General features: G+C 42.9%; 1 protein-coding gene across 2 annotated transcripts in view; it reads left to right on the top strand.

Annotated features, from left to right (window-relative positions):
* Positions 1–26,554, top strand: part of LOC111961256 (tyrosine-protein kinase JAK2) — a 73,979-nt gene that overhangs the window by 22,375 nt on the left and 25,050 nt on the right. For both annotated transcript variants that reach the window (XM_023983388.2, XM_023983389.2), the window contains exons 3-4: positions 14,978–15,101; positions 18,017–18,134. In XM_023983388.2, the coding sequence (XP_023839156.1) occupies positions 14,978–15,101; positions 18,017–18,134 (242 nt within the window). The remainder of the gene's footprint in view (positions 1–14,977; positions 15,102–18,016; positions 18,135–26,554) is intronic.

The following is a 26,554-nucleotide window of genomic DNA, read 5'->3' as shown; positions in this document are numbered from 1 at the left end:
TTATATTCTTATAAGTACCTCAGAATTGAATTTAGACATTTCCTGCTGGAACGGTAGGACAGAAATCCTACTCATACTACCTTCAGTATTATCATTTTTCTTGTAGGACTAACCTACAGGAGCAATACTGCACAATTTTAATTATTCAGGATTCAACAATTTTATTTATGCAGGATTCAAACTCAAATGTATCCTGCATGACACCTAATTCCTGCAGTAGGCCTATATGCAGTATATACTTTCATATAGATGGGGGAAAAGACAACACTGCATCAAGACTCAAGAGATCATCAAGAGATTGTTGAGGTCAACTTTATTAATACAGCTAATTCAACATGTGTGTATGAGTGCTTGTCCCCCAACCATCCAGTCATGTAATGCAGGAATTCCTAGGAGACAAAAAAGAAACTGCATCAGGAAAATGGGATATTGGTTTTGGGCCTTTATCAAATTTAAGATTTCAAAAAGCAGAAATTCCTGATTAATCATCCCTTATCTATACTGAACGAAAATATAAATTCAACCTGTAACAATTTTCTAATATTTTACTGAGTTACAGTTCATATAAGGAAACAAATCAATTGAGAGAAATTCATTAGACCCTAATCTATGGATTTCACATGACTGGGTAGGGGCGCAGTCATGGGTGGGCCTGGGAGAGCATAGGCACACCTACTTGGGAGCCAGGCCCACCCACTGGGGAGCCAGGCCCAGCCAATCAGAATGAGTTTTTCCTCAAGTCTTTATTACAGACAGAAACACTCCTCAGTTTCATCAACTGTCTGGGTGGCTGGTCTCTGATCCCGCAGGTGAAGAACCTGAATGTTGAGGTCCTGGTCTGGTGTGGTTACACGTGGTCTGCGGTTGTGAGGCTGGTTGGACGTACTGCCAAATTCTCTAAAGTGACGTTGGAGGCAGCTTAAGGTAGAGAAAAAAACTCCATAAGTCAACTGACCAAAGGAGTTGAATAGGTTGACTTATGATTTTGAACAGCATATTTCAATTTCATCCAAGATTTCACAAACTGTGGTCTGAATCCAATCAACCAGGATCACAACACACTCACCATGAGTGAGGGGTCAGTCCTTTTCCTCCATGTGCTCCAGAACAACCTGGGTCTCCGTATTGCCAGAGGGCTGTGAAACAGTTGATGGAGAGCAGAGGGAGTGTGAATGAAATTATATAAGCACATTTGTGTTCTTTTGTGGGGATTTTATAAGGCAAAGAGAAGGCCTATCCCAAGTGGCACATGTTTGGGACTAGGATAGTGGGAGAGGTGGTTAAAGGTGGGGGGGTGGGGGGGGGTGGGGGGTGTAACCATTTCTGTATTGACCTCGCTTTGTTCATGGGGCCATTGTCATGCTGAAAGGGCCTTCCCCAAACTGTTGCCACGAAGTTGGAAGCAGGGAATCGTCTATGCTGTAGCGTTAAAATGTATCTTCACTGGAACTAAGGGGACTAGCCCGAACCATGAAAAATATCCCCAAACCATTATTCCTCCTCCACCTAACTTTACAGTTGGCACTATGCATTCGGGCAGGTAGTGTTCTTCTGGTGTCCGCCAAACACAGTCGTCCGTCGGACTGCCAGATAGTGAAGCAGGATTCATAACTCCAGAGAACTCGTTTCCAATGCTCCAGGGTCCAATGGCGGTGACCTTTACACCACTCCAACCAGTGCTTGGCATTGCGTATGGGGATCTTATGCTTGTGTGTGTGGCTGCTCGGCCATGGCAACCCATTTCATAAAGCAAACGGTTATTGTGCTGACTTTGCTTCCAGAGGCAACTTGGAATTCGGTAGTGAGTGTTGCAACCGAGGACAGACAATTTTTACGTGCTTCAGCACTCGGCGCTCCCATTCTGTGAGCTTGTGTGGTCTACCACTTCGCGGCTGAGCCGCTGTTGCTCCTAGACATTTCCACTTACTACTATAACAGCACTTCCAGTTGACCTGCTCTAGCAGGGCAGAAATTTGACTTAAACTGACTTATTGGAAAGGTGTTATCCTATGACTGTGCCACGTTGAAAGTCACTGAGCTCTTCAGTAAGGACATTCAATTGCCAATATTTGTCTGTGGAGATGGCATGGCGGTGTGCACGATTTGTATACACCTGTCAGCAACGGGTGTGGCTGGAATAGACAAATCCACACATTTTTAAGGGGTGTCCACATACTTTTGTGTGTGTATATACATATATATATATACAGTTGAAGTCAGAAGTTTACATACACCTTAGCCAAATACATTCAAACTCAGTTTTTCACAATTCCTGACATTTAATCCTAGTAAACATTCCCTGTCTTAGGTCAGTTAGGATCACCACTTTTTTTTAAGACTGTGAAATGTCAAAATAATAGTAGAGAGAATGATTTCAGCTTTTAGTTCTTTCATCACATTCCCAGTGCGTCAGAAGTTTACATACAATCAATTAGTATTTGGTAAAATTGCCTTTAAATTGTTTAACTTGGGTCAAACGTTTAGGGTAGCCTTCCACAAGCTTCCCACAATAAGTTGGGTGAATTTTGGCCCATTCCTCCTGACAGAGCTGGTGYAACTGAGTCAGGTTTGTAGCCCACCTTGCTCTCACACGCTTTCTCAGTTCTGCCCACACATTTTCTATAGGATTGAGGTCAGTGCTTTGTGATGGCCACTCCAATACCTTGACTTTGTTGTCCTTAAGACATTTTGACACAACTTTGGAAGTATGCTTGGGGTCATTGTCCATTTGGAAGACCCATTTGCGACCAAGCTTTAACTTCCTGACTGATGTCTTGAGATGTTGCTTCAATATATCCACATAATTTTCTTCCTCATGATGCCATCAATTTTGTGAAGTGCACCAGTCCCTCCTGCAGCAAAGCACCCCCACAACATGATACTGCCACCCCCGTGCTTCACGGTTGGGATGGTGTTCTTCTGCTTGCAAGCCTCCCCCTTTTTTCTCCAAACATAACGATGGTCATTATGGCCAAACAGTTCTATTTTTGTTTCATCAGACCAGAGGACATTTCTCCAAAAAGTACGAACTTTGTCCCCATGTGCAGTTGCATACCATAGTCTGGCCTTTTTATGGTGGTTTTGGAGCAGTGACTTCTTCCATGCTGAGCGGCCTTTCAGGTTATGTCGAAATGGGACTCGTTTTACTGTGAATATAGGTACTTTTGTACCTATTTCCTCCAGCATCTTCACAAGGTCCTTTGCTGTTGTTCTGGGATTGATTAGCACTTTTCGCACCAAAGTAAGTTAATCTCTAGGAGACAGAACGCGTCTCCTTCCTGAGCGGAATGACGGCTGCGTGGTCCCGTGGTGTTTATACTTGCGTACTATTGTTTGTACATATGAATGTGGTACCTTCAGGAGTTTGGAATTTGCTCCCATGGATGAACCAGACTTGTGGAGGGCTACAATGTTTTTTCTGAGGTCTTGGCTGATTTCTTTTGATTTTCCCATGATGTCAAGCAAAGAGGCACTGAGTTTGAAGGTAGGCCTTGAAATACATCCAATAGACTCTTCCTTGCGCTGGCCGCCCGGCTAAACTGAGCAATTGGGGGAGAAAGAACCTGATGGTCACTCTGACAGAGCTCTAGAGTTCCTCTGTGGAGATGGGAGAACCTTCCAGAAGGACAACCATCTCTGCAGCACGCCACCAATCAGGCCTTTATGGTAGAGGGGCCAGACGGAAGCCACTCCTCGGCAAAAGGCACATGACAGCCCGCTTGGAGTTTGCCAAAAGGCACCTAAAGACTCTCAGACCATGAGAAACAAGATTCTCTGTTCTGATGAAACCAAGCTTGAATTATTTGTTCTGAATGCCAAGCGTCACATCTGGAGTAAACCTTAAACCATCCTTACGGTGAAGCATGGTGGTGGCAGCATCATGCTGTGAGGATGTTTTCAGCGGCAGGGACTGGGAAACTAGTTAGGATTGAGGCAAAGATGAATGGAGCAAAGTACAGAGAGATCCTTGATGAAATCCTGCTCCAGAGCGCTCAGGACCTCAGACCGGGCGACGGTTCACCTTCCAACAGGACAACGACTCTAAACACACAGCCAAGACAACGCAGGAGTGACTTCAGGACAAGTCTCTGAATGTCCTTGAGTGGCTCAGCCAGAGCCCGATCATCTCTGGAGAGACCTGAAAATAGCTGTGCAGCAACGCTCTCCATCCAACCTGACAAAGCTTGAGAGAATCTGCAGAGAAGAATGGGAGAATCTCCCCAAATGTAGGTGTGCCAAGCTTGTAGCGTCATATGCAAGAAGACTCGATCCTGTAATCACTGCCAAATGTGCTTCAACAAAGTACTGAGTGAAGGGTCTGAATACTTATGTACATGTGATATTTCCGTTTTTTTATTTTATAAATTACCATTTCTAAAAGGTATTTTTGCTCTGTTATTATGGGGTATTGTGTGTAGATTGATGAGGAGAACAAAACTATTTACAGTTTAGAATAAGGCTGTAACAGCAAAATGTGGAAAAAGTCAAGGGGTCTGAATACTTTCCGATGGCACTGTAAATATTTACACCGCTGATTGAATAATTTATAGAAGCACCTTTTGGCAGCGATTAGAGCTGTGAGTCTTTCTGGTTTAAGTCTTTTTAAGAGCTGTCCACACCTGGATTGTGTAGCATTTGCCCATTTATTATTTTCAAAATGATTCAAGCTCTTTCAAATTGGTTGTTGATTATTGCTAGACAACCATATTGAGTTCCTGCCATAGATTTTCAAGTAGATTTTAAGTCAAAACTGTAACTCCGTCACTGTCTTCTTGGTAAGGAACTCCAGTGTACATTTTGCTTTGTGTTTTTCATTATTGTCCTGCTGAAAGGTGAATCCATCTCCCAGCGTCTGGTGGAAAGCATACCCAACCAGTTTTTCCTCTAGGATTTTCCATGTGCTTAGCTCCATTCTGTTTATTTTTTTTATCCTGGAAAACTCCCCACTCCTTAACGATTACAAGCATACCCATAACATGATGCGGCCACCACTATGCTTGAAAATAATACAACAATCTCACTAAAATGACAAAAAGACAAAACCCATTTTCTACCATAATTCCCCTTGGATCACTAATATTTGGTTAGTATTGTGAAATAACTAGAACGTTGTTCATCCGTCTTCAGTTTTGTCCTATCACAGCCATCAAACTCTAACTATCAATTGGCCTCATTGTGAAATCCCAGAGCGGTCTCCTTCCACTCCGGCAACTAAGTTAAGAAGGACACCTGTATCTGGGTGTAACTTCACCGTGTTCAAAGGGTTATTATTTATATATATTTATATATATATATGACCCTTGAATCGCAATAAAATGTCAGTGTCAAATCGCAATACGTATCGTATCTGCATCAAAGTGCCGTGATAATATCGTATCATGAGGTCCCTTGCAATTCCCAGCCCTATGACACACAGGAGACTACTCACTGCCCCATATCAGTCTACACTGCAGGATGGAGTAGTTAAACGTCAGAAGGAGAAGGGGGAGTGAGAGACAGAGAGAGAGAGTGAGTTTTGATCAGTCATGGAAATAAGTGCTGAGAGCAAATTGACACTCTATTTAGAAATATGGAGAACAAGCTAAGAAGGATCATACTGGAATTTTGCTGCAGGTACAGCCAACGAGCGCAAAAATAATAATGCAGTTTCGATGATAATATACACTACCGTTCAAAAGTTTGGGGTCACTTAGAAATGTCCTTGTTTTTGAAAGAAAAGCAACCATTTTTGTCCATTTAAAATAACATCAAATTGATCAGAAATACAGTGTGGACATTGTTAATGTTGTAAATGACTATTGTAGCTGGAAACGGCAGATAAAAAAAATTATAATAATAATAATAATAATAAATAAAAAATGGAATGGAATATCAACATAGGAGTACAGAGGCCCATTATCAGCAACCATCACTCCTGTGTTCCAATGGCACGTTGTTTTAGCTAATCCAAGTTTATCATTTTAAAATGCTAATTGATCATTAGAAACCCTTTTGCAATTATGTTAGCACAGCTAAAAACTGTTCTGATTTAAAGAAGCAATGAAACTGGCCTTCTTTAGACTAGTTGAGTATCTGGAGCATCAGCATTTGTGGGTTTGATTACAGGCTCAAAATGGCTAGAAACAAAGATGATCTAAAACTCATCAGTCTATTCTTGTTCTGAGAGATTGCCAAGAAACTGAAGATCTCGTACAACGCTGTGTACTACTCCCTTCACGGAACAGAGCCAACTAGCTCTAACCAGAATTGAAAGAGTGGGAGCCCCCGGTGCACAACTGAGCAAGAGGACAAGTACATTAGTGTCTAGTTTGAGAAACAGACGCCTCACAAGTCCTCAACCAACAGCTTCATTAAATAGTACCCGCAAAACACCAGTTTCAACGTCAACAGTGAAGAGGCGAATCAGGGATGCTGGCCTTCTAGGCAGAGTTGCAAAGAAAAAGCCATATATCAGACTGGCCAATAAGAAGAGAAGATTAAGATGGGCAAAAGAACATCGACACTGGACAGAGGAACTCTGCCTAGAAGACCAGCATCCCGGAAAGTACCAGCACAGCACACCCATTGACTATACATTAGAATTAGCTTATTACCATTACCGAAATTAAGGTTCTCGTTAATAAAATAGGCAATAATTATAGCTCAATATGCAAGTAATCTTACACAGCAATTGTGAGTCAGCAAACAATTGAACACGTCACTAAAGCCCATTCATGCCTCCATGTTGGTAAGGTAATGGTTTTATAAGTTTTTCCCCAATTTTTTACTTTTTAGTCATTTCGGTAATAAGGTTGGTGTAAAGGGGGTGTTTGAGAATAAGATCCTCATTCTGAAGGAATTAAATTAATTTGTTAATCTAAGGACTACTACTCCTAGATGATGCATCATAGGTGAATAAAACCACAATTGTGAACTTCAACTATTATACCATTTTTATGATTTATGGACAAACTATAGCAACATATTTATTTTTATTCAAAAAAGTTAGATTTTTCAAAAGTACAATTTTATAAAATGTACCCAATTTTATCCAGACGTATTTCAGTAAGAGAATTTGGTTGATAAGTTACATAATTCAAATCAGACACTACCTTACACTAGGCATTTTAGTCTTCCGAATGAGAGTTGAGTGTTGCAGATGCATCATGGTTTTCTAAATCAGTCTTACTACCTCAATTTGTTACTACCATGGTTAAAATTGTTTTCATGACAGTCACCCAACTAACCTCCACCACACAATATGCTCTGCTAGGTTTCTCTTCCTGTTGTCACACGGCACTCTACTCTCACTTCCTGTTTCTTTCATCTACTTTCTCTTCTTCCTTATGTGTGTCACACACTTGTCTTATAGAGTTTGTTGTTGTGGGTTGAGCTGCAGATAAATAGTGTTGTTGAGGCCTGGCCCAGGACATCTGAACTTCATCCATTCTCTGGCTTGTTGTATTCTGTCTTTACTCTTCTTGCATTTTCCACTGGCCCCTCGCCCTTAGCTTTGTCCCCTGCACAAGGATGTCATTCATAGACACATTGAAACCCAAATATATACATACGTGTGCAAAAACATACAGGACATTGTCACGACTTCTCCCGAAGTCGGTTCCTCTCCTTTTTCGGGCTGTTTTCGACGGTCGATGTCACCGGTCTTCTAGCCATCGCCGATCCATTTTTCATGTTCCATTTGTTTTGTCTTGTTTTCACACTCACCTGGTTTCAATTCCCTAATTACATGTTGTATATTTTCCCTCTGTTTCCCCCATGTCCTTGTCGGGAATTGTTTATTGTAAGTACTTGTGCTATGTGTTACTTGTGCGCTACGGGTTTTGCACCCATGTGTTTGTTATTTTGTATGCCGTTAGTTTTATATATTAAACTGCTCCGGCTATTCACCAAGTTCTGCTCTCCTGCGTTTGACTTCCCTGCCACCAGTTACGCACCCAGAATTCCCGACCCCTTATGGAGTCAGCAGGAACAGAATACCCCTTGTATAGGGGTCGAGGAGCACATCCAGGAGGAAGCGAAAGTAACCCACCATCTCGGCGCCATCATGGATCAAGTTATCCAGACCCTGGACCGTTGGGAGACACAGGGAGGTCCTCCAGCACCTTCAACAACGTAACCCAAACCTCCACTAGTCACTCCTCCTGCAACCGGTCCCAGTGGGATGTGTCTCGCACTTCACAGGGAGTATGATGGGAATGCGGCACGGTGCCAGGGTTTCCTGTTACAGCTGGACTTAGACCTGGGCACCGTTTACCCAGCTCCCTCGGGAAGGGAGATGGTGTCCGCGCTCATCTCGTGCTTCTCAGGGAGAGCTCTGGAGTGGGCCAACGCCGTGTGGGAGGAAGGAGATGCTGCATTGGAGGACTATACAGAGTTCACCCGCTGTTTTTCTGGGCGGTCTTCGACCACCCGCCCGAGGGTAAAACGGCGGCTGAGCGCCTCTTCCAGCTGAGGCAGGAGACGAGGAGCGCCCAGGAGTTTGCCCTGGAGTTTAGGACCCTGGCTGCCGGCGCGGGATGGAACAACAGGGCCCTGATCGATCATTACCGTTGCAGTCTGCGCGAGGACATCCATCGGGAGTTGGCCTGCAGAGACACCACCCTCACGTTGGATCAGCTGGTGGACCTGTCTATCCGGCTGGACAACCTGCTGGCTACCGCGGACGTTCAGATCGGGGTCAGGTGGTTCCATCCCCTCTCCTGAACCAATGGAGCTGGGAGAGGCGGTGCGTAGGGAGGCCGGAGGGGGTTCCAGTTCGTGCACCATCTGTGGCCGCAGAGGGCACACTGCCGGTCGGTGCCGGGTTGGTCCCTCTGGGAGTCGAGGCAGCAGGCAAGGCACTCTGGCGTCACCCCAGGTGAGTATGCACCACTCTCATCCAGAGTCCTCTGTTGTCCACCTGTTTGTACCTGTTTGTTTTCCTGATTTTCCCCCGCATTCCCAGGATAAGGTGCTCGTCGATTCAGGCGCAGCTAGGAATTTTATTGACAGAGCGCTCGCTCTTAGTTTAGCGATCCCCATTATTCCTGTGGTTAGACCTATTCAAGGCTTCTTCTCTATCATTTATTTAATATCTCAATGTTAAAAGTTTAGCCGATTCCAACAATACCCTCCAAGATTCACAAGAAGCTTGACCATCCCCCAGGAAGGCTGTCGTTTTTTCTATAGGCTTTGACCGAGAAGATGTCAAAAAAATTATCTGAAACCACGTGACTACCCTGCCAGCCTATGTGAGAGATTCTGTGGACATGAGAAGCATATTGAAGTCTATAGGGTCTATTGAGGGTAATGTCATTAGGGCTACATTTGATGTTGAGTGCATTCGGAAAGTATTCAGGCCCCTTGACTTTTTCCACATTTTGTTACTTTACAGCCGTATTCTTAAATAGATTAAATCATTCCCCCCCCCCCCCCCTCATCAATGGACACACACTACCCCATAAAGACAAAGAAAAAATTGGATTTTAGACATATTTTTTACTAATTTATAAAAAATTAAATACTATCACGTTTACATAAGTATTCATACCCGTTACTCAGTACTTTATTGAAGCACCTTTGGCAGCGATTACAGCCTTGAGTCTTCTTGGGTATGACGTTACAAGCTTGGCACACCTGTATTTGGGGAGATTCTCCCATTCTTCTCTGCAGATTGTCTCCAGCTCTGTCAGGTTGGATGGGGAGCATTGCTGCACAGCTATTTTCAGGTCTCCAGAGATGTTTGTTTGGGTTCAAGTTCCGGCTCTGGCTGGGCCACTCAAGGACATTTAGAGACTTTTCCCGAAGCCACTCCTGTCTTGGCTGTGTACTTAGGGTCATTGTCCTGTTGGAAGGTGAACCTTTGCTCCAGTCTGAGGTCCTGACCGCTCTGGAGCAGGTTTTCATCTGTACTTTGCTCCCTGCCTCTGAATAACATCCCCACAGCATGATGCTGCCACCACCATGCTTCACTGAAGGGATGGTGCCAGGTTTCCTCCAGATATGACGCTTGGCATTTAGGCCAGAGAATCTTGTTTCTCATGGACTGGGACTCTTTGTTGGTATGTGGTGGAATGTGTTATTGGTACAATGTTTTTAAGTATTTTTGGGGGACTCGTTAGAACATCTCAAGGATGATTCATGGAAACAGGATGCACCTGAGCTCAATGTCTATGCTCAAAGGGTCTGAATACATATGTAAATAAGGTATTTCTGTATTTTATTGATAATACATTTACAGAGATGTCAACTGTTTTCATTTTGTCATTATGGGGTATTGTGTGTAGATTGAGGGGAAAGAATTTCATACATTTTTAGAATAAGGCTGTAACATAACATAATGTGGAAAAAGTCAAGGGGCCTGAATACTTTCCGAATGCACCATACTTGTATTCCCCACCATAGAAGGCTAGAATCTCTCACCTTTTTTCTGAATCAGTGCTTCCCTGAGGCACGCCGATGTAAACTTCCGACTTCAATTGTACATACATAGTATTCGTTGCAGTGGTTTAAAAAGTCATAAAAGACCCATGACAAATAACCATATCATCATCCACATAGCGAAGTCATAACTTTACCCAGCTTAAAAAGGTTTTATTTTTGGCAAAAAATTATGTCCGGTTATAGGAGCCCCAATTATGCCAACCTTTTCATGGGGCTTTTAAAATGACTTTTTAAACCACTGCAACGAATACTATGTATGTACAATTGAAGTCGGAAGTTTACATACACTTATGTTGGAGTCATTATGTTGGAGTCATGAAAAAAAACTCGTTTTTCAACCACTCCACAAATTTCTTGTTAACAAACTATAGTTTTGGAAAGTTGGTTAGGACATCTACTTCGTGAAAAAATGTGACAAGTCATTTTTCAAACAATTGTTTACAGACAGATTATTTCACTTATAATTCACTGTATTACAATTCCAGTGGGTCAGAAGTTTACATACACTATGTTGACTGTGTAGATGGCATCATGAGGTAGGGAAAATTATGTGGATATATTGAAGTAACATCTCAAGACATCAGTCAGGAAGTTAAAGCTTGGTTGCAAATGGGTCTTTCAAATGGATAATGACCCCAAGCATACTTCCAAAGTTGTGGCAAAATGGCTTAAGGACAACAAAGTCGAGGTATTGGAGTGGCCATCAAAGACCTGACTCAGTTACACCATCTGTTAGGAGGAATGGGCCAAAATTCACCCAACTTATTGTGGGAAGCTTGTGGAAGGCTACCTGAAACGTTTGACCCAAGTTAAACAATATAAAGGCAATGCTACCAAATACTAATTGTAAACTTCTGACCCACTGGGAATGTGATGGAAGAAATAAAAGCTCAAATAAATAATTTTCTCTACTATTATTCTGACAATTTACGTTCTTAAAATAAAGTGGTGATCCTAACTGACCCAAGACAGGGAATTTTTACTTGGATTAGATGTCAGGAATTGTGAAAACCATATACATTTAAACTCAGTTTATGTAAACTTCTGACTTCAACTGTATGTATACACACACTCTCTCTCTCTCTCTCTCTCTCGCTCTCTCGCTCTCTCGCTCTCTCGCTCGTCAAAAGTTTTAGAACACCTACTCTTTCAAATTTTTATTTATACTATTTTCTACATTGTAGAATAATAGTGAAGACATCAAAACTATAAAATAACACATGGCATCCTTTAGTAACCAAAACATTATTCAATGTAGCCACCCTTTGCCTTGACAGCTTTGCACACTCTTGGCGTTCTCTCGACCAGCTTCATGAGGAATGCATTTCCAACAGTCTTGAACGAGTTCCCACATATGCTGAGCACTTGTTAGCTGCTTTTCCTTCACTCTGCAGTCCTACTCATCCCAAACCATCTCAATTGGATTGAGGTCGGGTGATTGTGGAGGCCAGGTCATCTGATGCAGCAGCCCATCACTCTCCTTGGACAAAACACCCTTACACAGCCTGGAGGTGTGTTTTGGGTCGTTGTCCTGTTGAAAACAAATGATAGTCCCACTAAGTGCAAACCAGATGGGATGGCATATCGCTGCAGAATGCTGTGGTAGCCATGCTGGTTAAGTGTGCCTTGAATGTTAAATAAATTACTGACAGTGTCACCAGCAAATCACCCCCAAACCATCACACGCATCCATGCTTCACTGAGGGAACCACACATGCGGAGATCATCCGTTCACCCACACTGCTTCTCACATAAACACGGCGGTTGGAACCAAAAATCTCCAATTTGGACTCATCAGACAGACCAAATGACAGATTTCCGCTGGTCTAATGTCCATTGCTCGTGTTCTTTGGCCCAATCAAGTATCTTCTTATTATTGGTGTCCTTTAGTAGTGGTTTGTTTTCAGCAATTTGACCATGAAGGCCTGGTTCACGCAGTCTCTTCTGAACAGTTGATGTTGAGATGTGTCTGTTACTTGAACTCTGAAGCATTTATTTGGGTTGCACTCTGAGGTGCTATTAGCTCTAATGAACGTATCCTCTGCAGCAGAGGTAACTCTGGGTCTTCCTTTCCTGTGGCGGTCCTCATGAGAGCCATTTTTATCATAGCGCTTGATGGTTTTGCGACTGCACTGTCAAAGTTCTTGAAATGTTCAGGATTGACTGACTTTCATGTCTTAAAGTAATGATGGGTTGTCGTTTCTCTTTGCTTATTTGAGCTGTTCTTGCCATAATATGGGCTTGGTCTTTTACCAAATAGGGCTGTCTTCTGTATACCACCCCTATCTCACAACACATTGATTGGCTCAAATGCATTGAGATGGAAAGAAATTCCACAAATGTACTTTTATCAAGGCACGCCTGTTAATTGAAATGCATTCCAGGTGACTACCTCATGAATCTGGTTGAGAGAATGCCAAGAGTGTGCAAAGCTGTCATCAAGACAAAGGTTGGCTACTTTGAAGAATCTCAAATATAAAATATATTTTGATTGAAGATTGTTGGTTACAACATGATTCCATACGTGTTATTTCATAGTTTTGATGTTGTCACTATTATTCTACAATGTAGGAAATAGTCAAAATAAAGTAAAACCCTTGAATGAGTAGCTTTGTCCACTCTTGACCCTGTGTTTACAAAAGTATATGGACACCCCTTCAAATTAGCCAAGCGTCGGCTGGAGTGGTGTAAAGCTTGCCGCCATTGGACTCTGGAGCAGTGATAATGTGTTTTCTGGAGTGATGGATCACGCTTCACCATCTGGCAGTCCGACAAACGAGTCTGGGTTTGGAGAATACTAGGAGACTGCTACCTGCCCCAATGCATAGTGGCAGCTGTAAAGTTTGGTGGAGGAGGAATAATGTTCTGGGTCTGTTTTTCATGGTTCGGGCTAGGGCCCTTAGTTCCAGTGAAGGGAAATCTTAACATTACAGCATACAATAACATTCTAGACGATTCTGTGCTTCCATTTTTGTGGCAACAGTTTGTGGAAGCCCGTTTCCTGTTTCAGCATGAAAATGTCCCTGTGCACAAAGGTCCACACAGAAAGTTTTTTTTGACATCGGTGTGGAAGAAATTGACTGGCCTGCACAGAGCCCTGACCTCAACCCCATTGAACACCTTTGGGATGAATTGGAATGCCGACTGCTAGCCAGCCCTAATCGCCCAACATCAGTGCCCGAACAACTAATTATTTTGTTGCTGAATGGAAGCAATTCCCCGCAGCAATGTTCCAACATCTAGTGGAAAGCCTTCCCAGAAGAGTGGAGGCTGTTATAGCAGCAAAGGGGGGACCAACTCCATATTAATGCCCATGATTTTGGAATGAGATGTTCGACAAGCACTTTTTGGTGAAATAATCTGACGAAAATCCTTGCAGGATCGAAACGTTGTTTGTTTGTGAATAAATATTTATACCTACTTTTTTCGGCCTTTCACCACACTTGACTACTACTATCACTTTCCACTGGAATGTCTCGTCTCAAGCTTAAAATCCTAAACCCTCACAACCCCAATGCTCTTACAGTGACCATTTGGCCACCGCAACCCTGTTTGTGTAGGAGTGCTGATCTAGAATCAGCTTTGCCTTTGAAGACCCACTACACTTCTACTCGAGGCTGCGTTGTAAATATTTAAATCATGCCTGTCAGGCTGCGCAGGCGCCGAAGTTGCACACGTACTTTTTTTGCTGTGAAACTTGCCTGTGAGGCAGCGTGCGTGCCAAAAGGACCTTCAAAATCTGCACACTGCCCCTTGTGGTGGAGTTAAGAACTGCCATGAGATACATTTGCAATTTATTTTATTTTATTTTTATTTAACTAGGCAAGTCAGTTAAGAACACATTCTTATTTACAATGACTGCCAAACCCTAACCAGGACAACGCTGGGCCAATTGTGCGCCGTGTTATGGGACTCCCACTCAAGGCCGGTTGTGATACAGCCTTGAATTGAAACAGGTTCGATTCAAGTGACGCCTCTAGCACTGAGATGCCGGGCCTTAGACCGCTGCGCCACTCGGGAGCCCCAAATACAGGGCAAAGACATGGTCATAGAGATTATTAATTATTCGAATAAAGGAAAAGTTACTGTTTGACAAAATAGGCATACAAAGACAAATGTAGCAAAGTGTGGAAATGATAACAATTGAGTGAAGGAAATGTGGAAATTGGTAAAAATGCTGAAATTTTTGGGTGATTGAACCGTATAAAACAAATCAAACTTCAATCAGAAGAAAGCCCCATTTAAAACCACCCCTGGGGTCATACACTACTCAAAGCACATGTAGAACTTTTATTATAAAAAAAAACTATGAAATACCGTCATACCATCACAAATTAGAAATATATTGTGATATATTTTGGCCATATCGCCCAGACCTACGCTAGTCTATTGCAGGGCCTTCGCCCCAATCCATCTCCTTAATGCTGTGTGTGCCAAGCAGAGAGGCATCAGGTCCCACTTTTTTTGTGTTTTCGTGTGACTCGACCAGGGATAGATGCCTGTGGATATGTTTAGTGTCAATGTTTTTATTATTCTGTTCTCTCCTGTGTCCCAGGCCTGTCACCAATGTACTGCAGCCTATTTGGCCTGATGAGGGAGAGCGACCGCATGTGGTTCCCACCCAATCACATCCTCAAACTGGAAGAATCAGCCAATGAGATGCTCCTCTTCAAAGTGAGGTAGGAACTAGGAAGTGTCATGGGTTCAGGGGTCTAGCACTATTTATTTCTCTGTTGAAAAGGAAATATTTAGTTGGACTAGATTTATTTAAAAACAATAAAAAAAATGGAGGAATTAAACTGTGACATACAGTGGTAATTAAGTTTAATCAAAGTATCATTGTTATGTGGTATTATACACAATGTTCATTTATCTTCTATGACATCTTACTCTTTGGCTCAATCCCAATAACCCACCCCCTTAGCCCTCCCCCTCCGTTTTGCGCTATCCCGCAAGTGGTATGTCGTGGGAGTGGTGTCCCAATTCAACTTTGGGCGAGGTGTAGTGCCTTTTCAGTCCTCTAGTTGGCCCTCCAAACAATGTGAATCGAGTTGCTGACTTCCTACCGCAATAATGTCCATCTGCGGACTGAGGTTACTACATGGCGCCTACTATGCCTCGCTAAATGCCGCGGCCACTGCCATTGTGGCTGCTAGCGCGGTTTCTGGCCCAGACTGCAGCACAATAAGTGGCGGTAATGTACCAAAAACCGACCGAAGGAGGCTGCTAGCTAGCTAGGGGACACCGGTACACAGTGTCCTTCACCCCCGCTTGCCGACCACTGATTTCCTACAGTTATTTTAACTTTAGGGCGAGGGAGGTAGTTAGTTTCTGTAGCCAACCCAACTCTCGCGTGGCACTACCCTCGCCATAACATTAAGATACCTGCGGGAAAGCAGTGCTCGTCAGGTGGGGGCGAAGGACACTGTACTGGTGTCCTAGCTAGCAGCCTCAATGGCATTGGGCGAGGCATGTAGTGATGCATAGTGGGCGATACATGTAGTAACCGCAGTATGCAGATAAACCCTACTCTCCTACCGAGTGGTTCTCAAAACTTCCAAGGCTCGAATGTTGCTTCAGGAAAGATGGCTGATTAAAAACTCCTAGGATAGAAGCAAATGTAAGTCATTTTTATGAATCATGCAAAACATGTACTGTTAAGTGGAATATGTTCGGTAGCCCGTTATACTCGTACCCCTGTGCGGGTTGAAAATGGCAGATTTGGGCACTGATAAGTGCCTAAATTGGAACGCAGTGGCTGTACAGTAACATGCTATAAATGATGTCAGAGCTCAGACTCTGCGTTTTCACAGCGCTGTATGGGTTTTGACTGACAGCCGTTCTGAACTTCCCCACCGCACAGTTCAAGAAGCTTCCGCGAAGCTAATTGGGCATTTTTTGTTTTCTGAGGGAAGAAAAGGCTTTAAAATTAGGAAGAGACTATGTATTTTAAAAGATGAGACGATGAGGATTATAATAAATGCCACTTTCATGTCATACAAGCAAGCCAAACACTCGCGAGTCCAAATATGCACTTCACATTAAAACGTATGTCCTAAACAGTCAACGTTTATGATCACTATGTTCGATGTACAGTTACAAGATGACATGGCGTCATACCCTGGGTTGTTCTGAACAGAATGAGCCTATGTCTATTGTGAAGAAAATTTGCCACGGAACTCGCACCGGAATGCACGCATGACTCCTTTCTATGTACACCAGAATTATGATCTGGTTCTCTGAATTACCCTGTGAATGCCTAGCACTGTAAGATCGTATTTTATAACATACCTAGTCATGTTGGCAATAGAACAAGATTGCAAATGATGCCCACCTGACCCAGATGGCGATTTATAATGGGCTGTTTTTGGATTGCTTAAGCAACAATAGTAATTGTGTGATGACGGGGACGCAGGGGTGTGTTCAAAACAACTACAAGTGTGCTCGCTCTAGTTCCTCACCGGCACAGCTAGAAGCGCTCAAAAAAGCACCTTATAGTTGAAGACTCTTCTTTGAGCCATAAAAGTGCATTGCTGATAAAAAAAAAGACATGTACGTCTATGGATGTATAGCCGATCTGTGTATGGACCCTAAAACATTTGGTATAAATATTAGTTCAGTAACAGTGGTTTTAATTGTTCTACAATGATTCTACTGGTTAATCATTAATCCTAAAAAAAAAAATCTGAAAATGCCTGTGTGAAGGAAATGTGACTGTTTGTAGCAGTATTTATTAGAGAGGGGTAAATATAAAGATTTTGTTCGGGCGCCAGGCAGGTATTAACCATGCCGAAAGGAAAAGAGTAGAATAAAGAGAGTACCACTACCAGACCCACACACATCAGCAGAAGAGACTGCCTAGAGTGTAGCCTGTTTGCCAGATAGCCAGTGGAGAGAAAAGAGAAGACACACCATATAAAACCCACATCACAGCACCAAGAATACCTCATACAATAATAATAATAATAATGGCAGAGCAATTGAACGGCAACTTCATAGAAACAATTTACAAGAAAGAACCCAGTCATCAACAGAGGATTTGCAATAATCTGTATTCTCTTCCAGTGGAGGAGTGCAGAGGGTATGAATGTGGGGGGTGTTCATACACAAAACAAAGGCCGTAAAAATGTCCACAATCTTCTCGGCCACATGTCAACATGTTACATGTCAAACTGCTATTATGGAATGAAAGTCCTACTCCACGTTGAACCACAGCCAGAGGATGTGTCCGGGCACTTTGTTGTTTTGCTGTTCTCATTTGTTGCTGACGCAGTAAGTACGTATTTGTTGCATAAGAAATATAAGGAAAGCTATTACCGCCGCCTGTACAGGCTAGTCATCCTTTGCATGGTAGGCTATCCATTGGCTGCTTTTATTTATCGCTCCACCACTAGTTGCTCCGTTTTCAAGTGCCACTCCCCCACCGAAGGACACATGAAAACAAGGTGAGGTGGAAACTAGTGGTAGAGTGATAAATAACCCTCGGGAATGGACATCACTTCATCACTCGCGCACATCTGATCGTAGCTTGTTGGGATGGAGCCCTTATCTGTCCCTTTTCTCTTACTACCCTGTTTCTTTCCCCTCTCTCCAGGTACTACTTCCCTGGCTGGTATAACAACAGAGTCTCCTGTGCCCACCGCTATGGGGTCAACAAAGGACTGGAGAGCCCCGTCTTAGACGACACCGTCATGTCCTACCTCTTTGCTCAGGTTAGTCTTGACTTTGGCATTATTTTTGCCTGGTTTGTTTTCGGTTTGGTCGAGTGAAATTCAAGAGAGCAAAGGTGTAAATTCATAAAGAGTCTCAGGGTAGGAGTGCTGATCTAAGATCAGCTTTAAATTAATTGTCTCTTCTACTCAGAGTTGCTTTGTAAATATGGGCTCTGACCAGACCATGTAGCCTTCAGGCTACATTTGAGGGAATGGTCTCTATAAGCAAAGCACCAATCAGCGAGGCTGTAGAGCTTGTGTTGTGTAAATCATTGCTTAATCCACCCGGTGGGTGGGTGGGTGGTAGGGTACTGAAGGAAGAGGAAGTGATATTGGGAGGCAGGGTGAGAGGCACAGTGGTGGAACCTGGGTTTTTTATGTGTTTTTGTGTGTATGTGTGTGCGCTTCCTCACATTTTTACAATGTCTATGTGAGGATATGTGAACCAGGGGGCCCTTTGACTTTATCTCTGCTTATCCTTTTGACTTTACTATGAGAGAATATGCTGTCATTTAAGGGGCAATACGCATATAAATAATATAAATGATATACACTCATTGATTCTTGAAGAATATAACTTAGAGATGCCTCATGAGCTTAGTTAAACTTTCGTTCATCAGAATCCAAAATATAAGCTTGTTTTACCCAATGTTTGTAAAAAATTGTAAATATAAATTAACACTAGCTTCAAAATATGCTTAAAACTATAATTCTGATTACCTTGGATAGTCAGTCCTTGCATCAATTACACTCTCTATGAATTTAAGAGTGGTTAAATTTCTCCTGGCCTTTTTACCAGAACAGAGGTGGGATGTGCTCTGTTATTGTTTCAACTGCAGATTGCCCCTTAAGTCTGTAGTGTTAGGTTCTACATTTCTGGTACGAATTCCAGTTTTAGTTGATGTTATCCACAGAGAATATAGAAAGTGAAACTGGACTGGCCATAGTTCAAATCTGAGTATGTGAGCGGAGCTGGAGCAGAGCTGGCCCAATTTGACTGGAGCGCAGAGCGAGATTCCCAAAGGCTGGAGCATTAGCCTTCTCGCCCTCTCCAATTTTGCTCAAATAGCGCTCCAGTCGCCCTCACTTCACAAGCTCAGGGCATGCCCAGCATGCATTTGTAGTCTACTTGTGTGCTGAGCCCCTTGCTTTAGCTACTGTCATGGAGTTCGCTAACAAATGTCATAAAGAAACTAGTAAAACCCAGTTGAAAAATCAAGGTGACTCACAAAGATGAGGACCAAGAGAGGCAGTGAAGTGATGTAGTGTCCACAACTAGAGTCATTCTGGAATCTGAAAAGACACATATCCCGAGAGCATGATGGTGTACTGACTACCAATGTTCCCTCTAAGCTGCGTGCGTGTGCTGCCGCGCGCAGGGGTCATTGTCCATTTGGAAGAGCCATTTGCGACCAAGCTTTAAGTTCCTGACTGATGTCTTGAGATGTTGCTTCAATATATCCACAATTTTCCATCCACATGATGCCATCTATTTTGTGAGGTGCACAACATGATGCTGCCACCCCCGTGCTTCACGGTTGGGATGGTGTTCTTCTGCTTGCAAGCCCTCCCCCTTTTTCCTCCAAACATAACGATGGTCATTATGGCCAAACAGTTCTATTTTTGTTTCATCAGACCAGAGGACATTTCTCCAAAAAGTACGATCTTTGTCCCCATGTGCAGTTGCAAACCGTAGTCTGGCTTTTTTATGGCGGTTTTGGAGCAGTGGCCGAGCGGCCTTTCAGGTTATGTCGATATAGGACTCGTTTTACTGTGGATATAGATACTTTTGTACCTGTTTCCTCCAGCATCTTCACAAGGTCCTTTGCTGTTGTTCTGGGATTGATTTGCACTTGTCGCACCAAAGTGCGTTCATCTCTAGGAGACAGAACGCGTCTCCTTCCTGAGCGGTATGGCGGCTGCGTGGTCCCATGGCGTTTATACTTGAGTACTATTGTTTGTACAGATGAACGTTTGGAAATTGCTCCCAAGGATGAACCAGACTTGTGGAGGGCTCCAATTTTTTTTCTGAGGTCTTGGCTGAGTTCTTTTGAATTTCCCATGTCAAGCAAAGACGCACTGAGTTTGAAGGTAGGCCTTGAAATACATCCACAGGTACACCTCCAATTGACTCAAATGATGTCAATTAGCTATCAGAAGCTTCTAAAGCCATGACATAATTTTCTGGAATTTTCCAAACTGTTTAAAGGCACAGTCAACTTAGTATATGTAAACTTCTGACCCACTGGAATTGTGATACAGTGAGTTACAAGTGAAATAATCTGTCTATAAACAATTGTTGGAAAAATTACTTGTGTCATGCACAAAGTAGATGTCCTAACCGACTTGCCAAAACTATAGTTTTGCCAAAACTAAGTTTTAGAACACCTATTCATTCAAGGGTTTTTCTTAGTTTTTACTATTTCCTACTTTGTAGACATCAAAACTATGAAATAACACATATGGAATCATGTAGTAACCAAAAAAGTGTTAAGCAAATCAAAATATATTTTATTTTTGAGATTCTACAAAGTAGCCATCGTTTGCCTTCATTACAGCTTTGCACACTCTTTGCATTCTCTCAACCAGCTTCACGAGGTAGTCACCTGGAATGCATTTCAATTAACAGGTGTGCCTTGTTAAGTTAATTTGTGGAATTTCTTTCCTTAATGCATTTGAGCCAATCAATTGTGTTGTGACAAGGTAGGGGTGGCATACAGAAGATAGCCCTATTTGGTAAAAGACCAAGTCCATATTATGGCAAGAACTGCTCAAATAAGCAAAGAGAAACGACAGACTGTCATTACTTTAAGACATGGTCAGTCAATACGGAACATTTCAAGAACTTTGAAAGTTTCTTCAAGTGCAGTCGCAAAAACCATCAAGTGCTATGATGAAACTGGCTCTCATGAGGACCGCCACAGGAAAGGAAGACCCAGAGTTAAGTTCATTAGAGTTACCAGCCTCAGAAATTGCAGCCCAAATAAAGGCTTCACAGAGTTCAAGTAACAGACACATCAGCTGTTTAGAGGAGACTGCATGAATCAGGCCTTCATAGGTGGCGCAGTGGTCTAGGGCACTGCATCGCAGTGCTAGCTGCGCCACCAGGGTCTCTGGGTTCGCGCCCAGGCTGGGCTGGGTTCGCGCCCAGGCTCTGTCGCAGCCGGCCGCAACCGGGAGGTCCGTGGGGCGACGCACAATTGGCATAGCGTCGTCCGGGTTAGGGAGGGTTTGGCCGGTAGGGATATCCTTGTCTCAGTATGTAAAATGTAATAAAATGTATGCACTCTACTGTAAGTCGCTCTGGATAAGAGCGTCTGCTAAATGACTTAAATGTAAATGGTCGAATTGCTGCAAAGAAACCACTACTAAAGGACACCAATAATAAGAAGAGACTTGCTTGGGCCAGAAACACGAGCAATGGACATTAGACCAGTGGAAATTTGTCCTTTGGTTTGGAGTTCAAATTTGAGATTTTTGGCTCCAACCGCCGTGTCTTTGTGAGTCTCTGTGTGGGTGAACGGATGACTTCCGCATGTGTATTTCCCACCGCAAAGCATGGAGGAGGAGGTGTTATGGTGTGGGGGTGCTTTGCTGGTGACACTGATTTATTTAGAATTCAAGGCACACTGCATTCTGCAGCGATACTCCAACCCATCTGGTTTGCGCTTAGTGGGACTATCATTTGTTTTTCAACAGGACAATGACCCAACACACCTCCAGGCTGTGTAAGAGCTATTTGACCAAGAAGGAGAGTGATGGAGTGCTGCCTCAGATGACCTGGCCTCCACAACCCCCTGACCTCAACCCAATTGAGATGGTTTGGGATGAGTTGGACTGCAGAGTGAAGGAAAAGCAGCCAACAAGTGCTCGGCATATGTGGGAGCTCCTTCAAGACTGTTGGAAAATCATTCCAGGTGAAGCTGTTTGAGAGAATGCCAAGAGTGTGCAAAGCTGTCATCAAGGCAAAGGTTGGCTCTTTGAAAAAATATATATACAGTATATATTTTGATTTGTTTAACACTTTTTTGATTACTACATGATTCCATGTGTGTTATTTCATATATGCAGAGGCATAGACTAAAAGCCAATTTATGCTTGATTCGAAAATGTGGTCGGAGTCTCCATTTGGGTGTGATGCAATTGCGGAGCCTCCAGAGGCATGCAGAGGCCAAATCGAGCTCTACCGCGTCTTCATGCGCCTCCCAAATGTTGTAACAATGCTGAGAACTCTGTATAGCTCTGCATTGACATGAGTGGTTGATGGTAGGTGGGGGTGGTACATCCTGTATAAACTCAAACTCACTTCCTTGTTGCGCTCCGCGAAGCATGAATATCACCGTACATGGCCTATGCAGATGTCGGATTGACCATGCGACCAGATGCACAATGCTCTTTCTTTCTAATTAATTACTTACAAATCATACAATGTGATTTTCTGGATTTTTGTTTTAGCTTCCGTCTCTCACAGTTGAAGTGTACCTATGATACAAATTACAGACCTCTACATGCTTTGTAAGTAGGAAAACCTGCAAAATTGGCAGTGTATCAAATACTTGTTCTCTCCACTGAAATCTGTGGAATTAGAGTCTGGTAGTTAAGGAGGTGGAGAAAATTCTGGCGTTTGATTGCAAATATGCAGACGAAGTCAAAAAGAGAACACACAAAGGCTGTTGTATAAAACACCTGCCTCCGGATTACATCTTCAAACTAAGGGCAAACATGGCATCCGTGACAGAGGGAGAAGCGTCCATCCTTGTATACGGGTAAGATAGTCTAGCTAGCTACATTTTCAGATATTACACGTTTCTAATTTTGTCAGTCGTTTTCATTTCAAGTTAGTGTACTGTTAGCTAGCTAGCTAACATTAGCTGGCTGGCTCGCCAGCTAACGTTACGTGTATGATCTGCATAGTGATATTTGTATCTCAGTTAGCTTGCTAACATTGAACCTGGTTGGTTAGCTACCTGCAGATTCATACATTATGAGTTTAGATTATGGTTCATTGTTTAGCTAGCTACATGTCTAAACAAAAGACTCCACTATGCAAGTAACCATTTCAATAGAATGTTCATGATGTTACTACAACAACTGTCGATAGACGTAGCTGGTAAATTCGCTCTGGCTATCTACTCCGATCTCAGAGCATTCTTGTCTTAGTGTGCCAGAGGGCAGAATAACTGACAAATTTACGGACGCTAAACACCCGTTGAATATGGCCTGTGTCTTGCAGCGTGAGGTGCATAAAAGGTGGATGTCAGGTGGATGGATTATCTTGGCAAATGAGAAATACTCACTAACAGGGATGTAAACAAATTTGTACACCGAATTTGAGAGAAATAGGCTTTTTATTTCAGCTCATGAAACATGGGCTCAACACTTTGCATGTTCCGTTTATATTTTTGTTCAGTGTAATTGGAAGCTTCCTTAACGGCCAGATCCGGGTACCTTTTATACTTTTCAGAACTGTAGAATTTAACTAACTGCTCTACCAAGTCAACGGCCTTCAAAGGGAGAGATGGGTACTATACTAAATCACTATACTTAATCTTAATCAGTAACAAAAAGGTTTTAATTACTGACTAAACAAAACACAACTTCTGTTCACAGGGAGGCCACTCCCCCTTTACTTTAACCTTACTGGAAGGTATTGTTTTAATCTACCCCAAAGTTTTACTGTATGTCTATTACCAATCTCTGTTGGATATTCACTATTTGCTTCACACTCCTTGTGTATTATTTTGAGATGAATAGGTTGTGTACCCAAATTATAAAATACATCAGCCAGATACCAATGTTCACCAAATTAAAACTGTGTTTTTTCGAGCCAGATATCGCACAAAAAACAAAAATGTTGAAGGCTAATTTACCCCATTCTGACAGAGGTTAAACTATTTCAGAATAAGAATGAATAAAGTCTCACAAAATTGAGCATGTGAGGAGTGTTTGATCATGCCAACAGATTATCCAAAACACAAAATCGGTTCTACCCCAGCTACAATAAAGAATAAGCCCGGGAATTGTTACTGGACCTATTGTAAACTGCATGGGTAGTAGTTAAATTGCTCTTGACTCTGTCTCTTGGCGCCACTGAACGTAATGATTTTTCTCGTCGTAAATGTAGCCAATTTGAGCGACTGCACAGAGGCCAAATATCCCTATGCTTTCTTTACCTCCAACTCCGGACATTTTCAGGAGAGTTTTTCTGCTGCTCACTAGTCAGTGAAGAAAATGAGTCGGCGCAGAGAGCCCAGGCACCACCGTACATTCTCACCCAATGGCCATCGGTTTGCTTTAATTCTCCCTACTCTCAAATCCACGACCAGTGCTTGGCGTATGGGTAGGAGCGACAACACGCACTGCTGCACCGTGAGTTGAACTCGATTCCGCTCTCAATGCAGCTTGCCCTATCTGTTCCCAGCTGGCGTGTTGATCCACCACGCTGGCCATAGCAGACTTAATGGTGTGTTTCAAACCTGTCACAAATTCCTCTATATCTTTAATTTGAGCTTTATCGTTTCAACCTTACTGTTGATTAAACAACGCCATCAAAACGCGTGTATATTGAGCTTGCGATTTGTCCTTGACGTCATTGTGCCATACCACCACATCTCTATTTGATTGGAATTTTCAGTCCGCAGGGAAATGCTGACCAATTGTATCCAATTTGCACGATTTCCCCCATACCAAGTTGGTAGATTCTTTGCGCACACCCATGGATTTACAAAATGTTTCCTCCTCTATTTCCCGTCTCCCGACGGTATCCAAGGTGTTTCGATGTTCTCACCCAGTAGTTACGGTATACGTGCTTAATAAATGTGTCACTGGACCGGACATCTTGTGTTGAGAACGACACTGAAGCGTCTGCAAATTTACTATTGGAGAATTCAGGAGACCTAAGGTCTTTTAATAGCAGTGTCACGCCTCAAGTATCACTATGGTTGACAACACAAGTTGTTTTATTGCTACACAATCGGTCTCTATTATTAGCCCCAATAGACCACAAACCAACCTCCTGACTTACAGTATCTCCACAGAAACCTTCTAACACTATACGCATTACTACTCACTGACAACGCCTCATCCTTGATTAGATGCTATTAACAGGAACCGTCCATGTTCAATGAATTCATGGTACCCAAGAAGGTTCTTTCAACATGAACTCCTTCTCTACAACCAAACGTACTGGTATAAAAATGACCATTTATCCATACAAAGACCAGACGATAACACACAATAAGACAAAACATTAATATAGTCATCAGGGCCAGGAACAAAAGGGGTCGGGCACGAGGGGTCGTCAGGGGAGACTCATTCCGGCTTTAAGCGTACTCTTGAAAGTTGTAATAGTAGAATGCACAAGGTGCAATTTTTGAAATTGGGTCGTGCTTCATCGGTTCCTCTTGTCACGCTAGTCAATGGCATACCTTACAGAGCTATTTCTAACTTGTCAGAAATGTCCAGAACAACTAACATGTCAGCTAACATTTTTTATTTCGTTTTTTTAGCCCATAGATATTGTTGTAATTTATTCACATGAATACACATTAGACATGGCAAAATGTATAGAATTGCCATAAAATGTGCTTTAAAACTTTAAAATTCTCCATGACAAAATGTGTAGAATTGCAGGAAATAAGCTTTAAACCTGCTAAATTCTCTCCATCAACAAGAAGGGTATGAACAGTTGTCATGAACAGAGCTTATCTCAATAAAAATAGATGTGGTGCGCAGGGGGGGATGTTCCCCAATGCTGGAAGCGGGGCCCGGGATGTTCCCCAATGCTGGAAGCGGGGCCCGGGATGTTCCCCAAGCATGCTGGAAGCGGGGCCCGGGATGTTCCCCAATGCTGGAAGCGGGGCCCGGGATGTTCCCCAATGCTGGAAGCGGGGCCCAGGATGTTCCCCAATGCTGGAAGCGGGGCCCCGAGTGGAAAAAGTTTGGGAACCCCTGATCTAAGCCTCAGACTTCAAATTACATAGTCATCCAGTAGGGGACGCTCAAATGAAAATAGTCATCTAGGCCACAAACCTAAAAAATGACAGTCAACGACGTCAAAACAGTGGGACGACTGAATAAATCCAGGCTTTCGAAGTCCATTTCCAAAAATTCATATTCTGCCTACGACAAAGATCAGAATGAGTGGAACGGTTATAGGAACTTTGCCTACCTCGTTTTTGTGTGCCGGCTCCTGTTCCACTGATTCAGACTCTTTAGTTCAACTGTAAATCGTATGTGAATCCTACCGACAACGCCAATTGTTAGGTTCGAAGTTTCTGGTACAAATTCCCGTCGGACTCCAACGAAAGCTAGATTTACTAAACCACGCTGGGTCATACAGCTGCGAAAGACAAGGTACAGAATCTCAGAACATATATTTATCACCTCTGTTTTCCCGGACAAGCCCTCCCCCTCCTGAG

Source organism: Salvelinus sp. IW2-2015, linkage group LG4q.1:29, assembly GCF_002910315.2.
Source record: "Salvelinus sp. IW2-2015 linkage group LG4q.1:29, ASM291031v2, whole genome shotgun sequence".
Lineage (NCBI taxonomy): Eukaryota > Metazoa > Chordata > Actinopteri > Salmoniformes > Salmonidae > Salvelinus > Salvelinus sp. IW2-2015.
Note: the sequence above shows the minus strand (reverse complement) of the source record. Positions and strands in the feature narration are given on the sequence as shown.